This window comes from Tauraco erythrolophus, chromosome 14, assembly GCF_009769465.1.
Source record: "Tauraco erythrolophus isolate bTauEry1 chromosome 14, bTauEry1.pri, whole genome shotgun sequence".
Lineage (NCBI taxonomy): Eukaryota > Metazoa > Chordata > Aves > Musophagiformes > Musophagidae > Tauraco > Tauraco erythrolophus.
Window position 1 is genome coordinate 4255668 of NC_141478.1, and position 8552 is coordinate 4264219.

The 8552-nt window shown below is 43.0% G+C and overlaps 1 protein-coding gene across 3 annotated transcripts in view; it reads left to right on the plus strand.

The window, feature by feature from the left end:
* The window catches only part of ADAMTS17 (ADAM metallopeptidase with thrombospondin type 1 motif 17), a 189827-nt gene extending 181778 nt beyond the window's left edge, over positions 1-8049 (plus strand). For all 3 annotated transcript variants that reach the window (XM_086620322.1, XM_086620323.1, XM_086620324.1), the window contains 2 exons: positions 4539-4716; positions 7898-8049. In XM_086620322.1, coding sequence (XP_086476448.1) covers positions 4539-4716; positions 7898-8049 — 330 coding nt within the window. The remainder of the gene's footprint in view (positions 1-4538; positions 4717-7897) is intronic.
* The last annotated feature ends 503 nt before the right edge of the window (positions 8050-8552 follow it).

Genomic DNA, 8552 nt, shown 5'->3' on the forward strand with positions numbered 1-8552 from the left:
ACATCTCAGCACTTACTGTAAATTCGTTCTATTTTAATACCTAATATTCTCCTAAGGCATTTGCTTTCAAAGCAATTAGACATCTGTCAGCACCTTTGGTAGATCTCAAGCTTTCATATCAGTATCCTAGGGTGGAAATAGCATTCCAGTTGAAAAATCATCGCCTGCTCTTAAGGTTGGGCTGTTTCAGTGAGTAAATCTTCTTTAAGCTGATGAATGCAGCTGCTGCCTTGACAATTTGTGAGTTTATTTCCTTCTGGATATCCCCACTGGCTTGCATGTTACTGCCAAAGAATGTGAATGGAGGCATTTTTGTATTCCTTTTGCCTTCTTAAGCAGCGCTTGAACTGGCAGTTACAAGGGCTCTCATTAGGTTCACATTTTGTAACTGTTCATTAACCCCCTCGTTTTTACGGTGTTGAACAATCCTTTGATCTTTTCATGTGGGTGGATTTCCAATTTACAATGGCCGTATTGTCAGTTTAGTGCATTATGGTTAAACTACAGGAATTTTGTGTATGCATTTTTCTGACAGTGATATCACTGGCAATGTCTGGTGGAAGGAAAAAACCACTTCTCTGTTTGACACCACCGTCTCTGTTCATCCACTTGTCTGAGTCCACCGCTTCCCAGAGGAGGCAAGTTGCTTGTGGTTTTCCTCTCAGTGCTTGCTCAGCAGCTCAGGTGGCAGGCAGAGATCCGCGCAGCTCGGAGCCAGGCTCCAAAACCAGTCCTCCACATCCACAGATCGCTTTACTCCATCATGGCATCAAAACCACGTGTGTCTCTTGACAGTTACATAAATGCTTGTAAAAGCTTTTCTGATTTTCAGGGTATGCTTGTTAAGAGTGTAAGAACTCAATATTTGCCCAAAAAGTCCAGTGTCCATCAACAGCATTTTAAATACAATCAGCACAGTTTCACCGTGCAGAACTGGAGCCTCCCAGCATCCTGTACAGTGGAATTGCACCATCTGTACAGAAGCTGGGTCAGGTGCTGGGCTGTGATGGTACTTTTGCCACCCAGCCCAGGCCACGCTGCCACAAGCGATGCACTTTCTCTGGCAGCCGTTGGCTGCCTGGAAGTTCCTCTGTTTGCAAGAAGACCACAGCACCTTTCCTTGCTCAAACTCCTCATAACCTGTGTCCAAGTCTGAGGGTCCTGTATCAGAGGGCACAGAGTGAATCTAACCCTGAAAATTGTCCTGTGGATATGCTTACTTGCTCCATAAATATTTGGGAACAGAGAAACTGTAGCAGTGCATTTAGCTATCCAGAGTAGGACGGAAGGTATTTATGAGAATTTGCTGTTCAGCTGGAGTTTGATTTTTATACCTCTTTTAATGATGTCCTCTTTTCATAGTGCAGCATAAGTAACAATTCCCTCTTTGTATGTATTTTGTATCTATTCCTATTTCCTATTGAAATTCCTAGGAAAGAGACTATCCAAGTACAGAGTTGAAAATTTCATCTTAAAATAAGCCAGATGTCCAACCTTCTTTTAGCTGCCAAGCCCATAAGAGTTCAAGAAAGATGTTAAAATCTGTCTTCCTGGCTGTGAAAAACTAATTGCATAGCATAGGTGATGATCCCAGTCTCCCAGGAGAAGGAATAATACTGCTTCGGGCAAAAACTCTGCTGTTATTTGTCTAAGGATTGGAGTTGGCAGTGTCTGTGGAAAAAGTTTCATTGCTTGCCCTCCTTGCTGGTTAACAAATGCAGAGACAGGAACACAGACAAAGGTAGGTGAGTTTTTGTTTGTATGTTGGTACCTGCAAACCTTGTTCACCTTATGAGAAAAATGCTTTTTCTTTCTTTCTTTCCTTCTTTCTTTTCTTTTTTTTCCCACCCTCTGTTAAGAGCGTTTGTAAGTACAGGGAGTGCCTAAAAGCCAGAGACAGAGGTTTTGGATTCATTATATTGCAATCATGTGAAGGAACCCCATGGCCTGGATGGATTATTTTGTGCCTGTGACAGCTATTCTGTTTGTAGAATGGAGGTACAATTCACTCCCCTTGCAAAGAGTTTTGCGAGGATTAAGATTAATAAAGCACCCTGAAGACTAAAAGTGCCATCGAAATCCTGAGGATTAGAGGTTGCATATGACTAGTGAAGTGGAAGGGCCTAATGGTTGCATTTATCAGGATAAAAATTGTTAGCTTTAAATCCAAATGTAACGGTCATGCCTGACTGGCTTCCAGACTGGTAGAAGTCACTGGGGGCACACAGTGCTGGGGAAGAGCAAAGGGATACCCAAGACTAATGAAACGCCTGGATCTCATTGCAGAAGCTCAATTTATGGAGAGGGTTTAAATAAGGGACTTCGCCAATTGCTTTTTGGAGTAGCTCACCACAGGGCATACAAGAAAAGGGCTCGTTCAGCGTAGTCCTAAATACCATAACTATTACGGAGGTGTTAATAGACAGTGACCAAATTTTGATGTAAGTTCAACATCTGAAAATCTAAGTGCAAAAAAATCTGTTGTAAACTAGTGTGTTGATCCTAAATTGAAATAGGAAGGATGTAAAGGAAAAAAACCCAATAATTTATTTAAAAAAAAAGAAGTTCCAAAATACATGTAAAATTTTAATATAGCACCAGTGCTACCTTCAGAATACAATAATCAGGTCCTGGAGGGGTCGGCATAGCTGGAAACACAGAGGCAAGCTGCAGGATGGCTTAATGGCCAAATACAGAAGGGGTCTGAACCAGAGATTGTTCTGAATGGAGAAATTCAGTCCTAGAGAAAGGCACTGGGAGAAAGAATAGGAATAAAGAGCAGTTGGAATATAGGGGGGAAGTTAAGAGAAAAGAAAATACACATTCAGTGAGTACTCCAAATACAAGAAATCTGTTTAATAAAGTCATTACTGTGAGCAACTAAAGAAGAAAATTACACAAACAGTTTGTGGTTTTTTTGACAACAGGCTTCACTGATCTCACAACACCTCGTACCCAGAAATAAATTGTTCACATCGTGTGAATGTATTTCTGCACTGGGTTGTCTGAAGCAGGGCTCCATCAGCTCTATTTTACGGTCCTGTTAATCTGAGGCCATTTCTTATCAGGCCTTTCTTTCAGTGATCCACACAAGCAGGAAAAGCTCCCTGTGCTTCAGCCCAGAACAAAGCTCTACTTCTTGTATCAGATGGTCTTTGAGAAGCAGCAGGGGTTTCTTGTGATAGTTCCAGAACAAAATGACCACAGCTTTGCTATGCTCTATCCCATAGATGGGAGAGGTGGAGGGCGACATATATCCATGTGTTCTTTTGCCCCTGGGTCCTAGTCCTACAAGCATCTGCACTGCATACACATCCTTCGTGCTTGGATTGAGTCCAACCTCAATGGTGCTCATTTTTGAGCTGCTTCAGTGTTTGGCATGCCATTTTAAGGAGTACCACTCTGAGGCAACAGTGTTTTTGAGGGAGAGCGCTCCACTGCCCTTGCTTTGTTCAGAAACAGCAGAGGACAGAAAACATGATCTTTTCGACATCATCCTAATTATACCTCCTGAGTTTTCCCCCACCTCCTCCTCTCCCCTGTCGTTTGCTTGTGTGTGGCTTTAGCAGAAATAGGAATCTTACCAAAGTCCTGCAACCATTGTTTCTTTATTTTAAATACAAGGTTCTTTTATTAACTCCAGCTGGTGCACCTCACTGTGTTTGCTGTATTAAAATTGAACAGCGTGCAAGTAGGACATTGTAAATCACAAGTGGCTGGGCCAGAGGAAGAGGGAGGGAGAGGTAGGGACTCCAATTGTATGACAACAAAGAGAGCATACAAACAGGCTGGGCCTCCTGGCTAATAGAAGCCAAAACTCGTGGTGCACAATTTGTAGTTGCTCTCAGGAGGACAGTCAAGTGCCAGACAGTTAGCAGGGATACATGAGAGTGAACACTTGAATACCTGTGTTCTCCCATATTCTGGAAAAGAGCTTCTCTAGTGGTCTGGGCATGCAGTAGGAGCTGCCTGCCTCTACTGCAATCCTTGGTTTTTATCTTGTGTCAGTGCCAGGTAGTGGTCATCTTTTCTGTGGAGGAAGCCTTGTTAGACCATCCAAGTCTTGGAGAGTGCTTTTAAACCAAGACAACCAGTATCACTGGGTTCCTCATGGAGAGGGAGTTGGAAGCTGCTTGTCCATAATTAAGCAGTATACGTTTTCCAGCTTTGCCTCTTTGTGGCTGGTGGAGGGAATTGCATCTCTGCCTGCTTGAACCTCATGGACATCCACAGGGATAGTCAGTGTAGATGGACTCAGAGCAAGCCCAGACAGAAAGACGACAGCTTCCTTCCCTGTGCTAGGACAGTTCCTCTGCTCACAGCACTCCCTGAAGCTGCGAAATCATCATGGACAAATGCAACAGCTTTGTGAATGGTCCTGGCTGACTCTGTGCCTCTGTTGTTGAGTTCTCAGCACCATAGTGAGCTGCCAGTTCGCTGCACACTTCAGCTCTGGCAGTGATTTTTCTGGTGTATGCATGCATGTGATTTGGAAGCTACTCCACTCGGACCATGTCTCAGTGCCTTCTCTCCTCCAGTGCTCCTCAACCTGTGGGAAAGGCCTCCAGTCACGCGTGGTCCAGTGTATGCACAAAGTCACCGGACGCCATGGCAATGAGTGCCCTGTCCTGTCCAAGCCAGCAGCCTACAGGCAATGCCACCAGGAGGTCTGCAATGAGAAGATAAACGTCAACACAATTACCTCGCCCAGACTTGGTGAGTGAGGGATGTTGGGGGGGAGATGCCACCTGCAAAGGACCAGACAAAGCCCAAGGTTCCAGTGTGCCCAATCTGATAAAAGTGAGGCTTCAGGGCCAGAAATTAGGAGAGGGACCCTCAGTCAGACTCTAGATGAAAAATCTAGTGTGGATTGGTCCTCTCTTATCCATTGATCCGTGCCTCAGACTTTGCCCAAGCTGCAGTGCTCAGCAGTGGATAGACCTGAGAGACCAACAGGAGCACACAAATAGTGGGTGATGGATTGACTGATCACAGAGGTGAGTGAGCTGACAGGCGTGTCCTTCTCCATCACAAACACCTTCACACCCTGCTTTTGCTGCGATGAGTGTAATTATGATAATGTATTCATCCATGCCCAAGAAAAGTGCATGACCTTGACAAGTAGAGCATCGCAGTTTTTTCTCCTTTTCATTTGCTGCCACAAGAATGTGGTTTGATGAATTAATTTGCCCAGGGAGGCCAGAGAGCATCCAGACTCTTTCTGTGAACCCTTCGATTTTCTGTCACTGTCCTTCTCCTCACCCTGTGTACCTGGCTGAGATGGAAATATGGTGATAAGCCACCTGTTTCCCAAAACACCTTAACATTGTGTTTAAGAAATAGCTCTAGTTAAGAATGCTTCTGTTAATACAACATTGTGACAATCCATGATTTTCCACATCATATTAGCTCAGTTTATAAGGGGATAAAAATATATTTTTCCAAACTTCAGCCCTGTATGTTCAGTCACAGCTCCAAGAACCAAGCTGGTTTCTTTACATTTCACACATCATCACCAGTAAGATGAGGCTAAACTAAGCCATCAGCTACAGGCAGCCTCCTCCGTGCTTCCCATTGCTTTTCCCTACAAGAGGCTGTGTTGTAAACAAAGCTGCTAAGAGCTTACCAGAAAGAACAGCCTCCGCCCTCCCAGCAGAGCCAGTCTTGTAGGCTGAGAAGCCTCTAACACACGTGAAAAGGCAGAGCTGCTATATAATAGAGAATTGTCTTCTAATAGCGCTGTACAGTATTAAATTACACTTAAACTAGGGCTGGTCTTCAAGCTTCTGAAGTGAAATTTATTTCCCAAAAGTTCAACAGATGTTTAGAAGAATATGGGAAATTTTATTCTTGCAAATGCAGTCATACTGAGGAGCCTTTAACCTCTTTTTTTAAAGAACATATGAGAATACTTCCTAGATATTTTAGCACTAAGAGCATAGTGAAAAGCAAACATTTCATTTGAGAAGTAAGCTCTTTATACGCTGATGAGACAAGAAATTCATCCTAATTCACATTTTAGGACCAAGCAATAAAAAAGCTCACATGTTTAGAAGACTGAGGAGGCTCAAGTCCCTGCTGAAAGTAATTTGGGATGCTTTTGTTTCTAAACCGGGCTTGGAATCACCAGGGCCAGAAACAATGATATTTGATATTAGCAGAAAGATATATCATTGAGTGTTTTGCTCTTCCTGCTTATAAACAATTTGCGTTGGATTATCTTTAAACAAAATTTTCTGATTTCTGCAATAGAATCCTCACCAAACAAAAATTAAACAGAAAAAAATTCTAGTAGTCTACAAAGCCCACGCTGCCTTGTCCACACTCCAGAATGTTTTTCGTCCCGGGTAACATTTTCAGAAGTATCTAACTGAGGAGCTCACCTCACCTGAATTTTACATCTGTGTCCTGTGTCCCTCAGTGAAGACACATTCAGAGGGGGTTTATTCTGTCCCTCAGGCACCTGACCCATGTCACTTCCTCAACATGCTTCTTGTCTTACTTCACAACCTATGAGGGACCTTGGACCTCTAAAATATTAGAGTCCTAGCCTTGTTTGTGGCTCAGTGTCTTTCTATTATATCAAGTCTCTCATCTCAGATTCATAAGGTCTATCTCGGATGTTCCTGCAAGATGTATAATTTATTCAGCTACCTCAGGTTTTCTGTGCCTGGTTGGAACCATAGCAGTGGGGAGCGCTGCAGATCTAATGCCCCCAAAAAGGCCCTCCACTGCTGGCAGACTCAGAAATAACTCTACCCTCCCACTGTTTAGGATGGTCACTTCTGCTCAAATTTTTTTCTCACAATATGTTTTTTTTTTAAATTGGCTTCATGTTCCTTTTTTCCCGGGACAGTGCAACTTCATTTTATCAGATTCTGTCAAACTTTTGCTTCCTGTCCAACTGAACGAAGCTTCAGTGATAAACATTCCTACCAGTTTTGCTGCCATTGTTTCCTGGTGCTTGGCACTGAGACTCACAGCTAAATACAGGATAAGAGTTGTCCTGGTTTCGTCCAGGAGAGGTGAGAAACAAGGGACTCAAGATGCTGCTGGGCCAACATCTTTTGATGTTCTTTAATTAGACCATTTTTTCCCAACCTCAGAGGCCACAGTTTAGAATCATTTAGAAGATTTTCCAGTTATCCCAGCATCTGTAATAATGCTGCATACAATTTACAAACCATATATCATAAGAAGCACTCACTATATGTGTGCATTTTTATCGAGTGTACAGTTTTATTGCCATGACTTTTTTATAAAAGCACACGTGACCCTTGAACGATATTGTCAACAGCAGATTCAGCAGCAGTGTCCTTGTGCTGCTTTCCCCTCTGCACAAACCTTTTGTCAGTCTGAGGGAGTTTTTCCCGTCCATTCTCCCCTCCCAATAGCCAATTGTTTTCCTACTGTTTTTACTACACTGAGAAGGATTATTTTTACTTGCTATTAATTTGTCTTTACATCCATCGAATCGAGTTTGATTTTACTCCTCTGTACAAATATTTTCCACTGAGAGGATGATGGCCACTCCTGAAAGCATGCCTTAGCAAAGCACCCTCCCTGGGAGCACCCAGCGTCCCATTGACTGCTGTAGGGTGTTCATGTGCTTAAGTCTAGGCTGGTGCTTTAGATATTTTGTTCATTTAGGTCTGTTTGCCACTGAGACAAAGTAAATACAACGTGAGGGGGCTCGCACTCCCCAGTCCCGTCCAGCTAAACGCTTGCAGTGAGCACTTCCAAGAGCCTGATATTTCAGTAGAAAGAACATCGTGTGATCTCCAGCGCTGACAGTGAGATTGGCCCTTTCTTCCCTCATATGCAATGATTTTGATCACGCCTGCAATGCTGTTGGCTGGATAATCTGCTAGTTTCTCCTTTCTTTTCTTGTCCAAAGCTGCTCTCACGTACAAGTGCACAGGCGACCAGTGGACAGTGTACTGCAGGGTGATCCGGGAGAAGAATCTGTGCCAAGACATGCGGTGGTACCAGCGCTGTTGCCAGACTTGCAGAGACTTTTACGCAAACAAGATGCAGCAGAAGAGTTAATGAACCTGTGCTACTTCTTAGGGTGTTACAGCTATTTGTATGTAAATCACGGACTAGTAGGTCTGAGTACTGGAACTTCATGAGTTGCTACAATGTGGTGGATTCCAAAGCATACCTAGTAAGACTTGAAACTAATTCTACAGACTGGATACCAAAGCAATCCACTCATCCACCTTAAAAAAACAAAAAACAAAAAACAAAACAAAACAAACAAAAAAACAAAAACAAACAGAAAGAGTCATCTCAAGGAGCCAATCATTTTATGGTATTTTGACATCCTTACATTTTTCATTAATGCTTTTTACTTTAATATATTAAATCACCAGCCACTGGATGGCTTGCTACCATTAAAGAAAAGGACAAGAGTTGCAAAGTGATTACATTGACTAAGGTTATGAGTACCTCCATGGAGGAAGGCCTCTGGCAAAATAGTTCAGCAAAGGTAGAGACATTACTTAATCTTTTAATCTTGACTTTCATCTGTTGTTTTCAATTCCCAACAG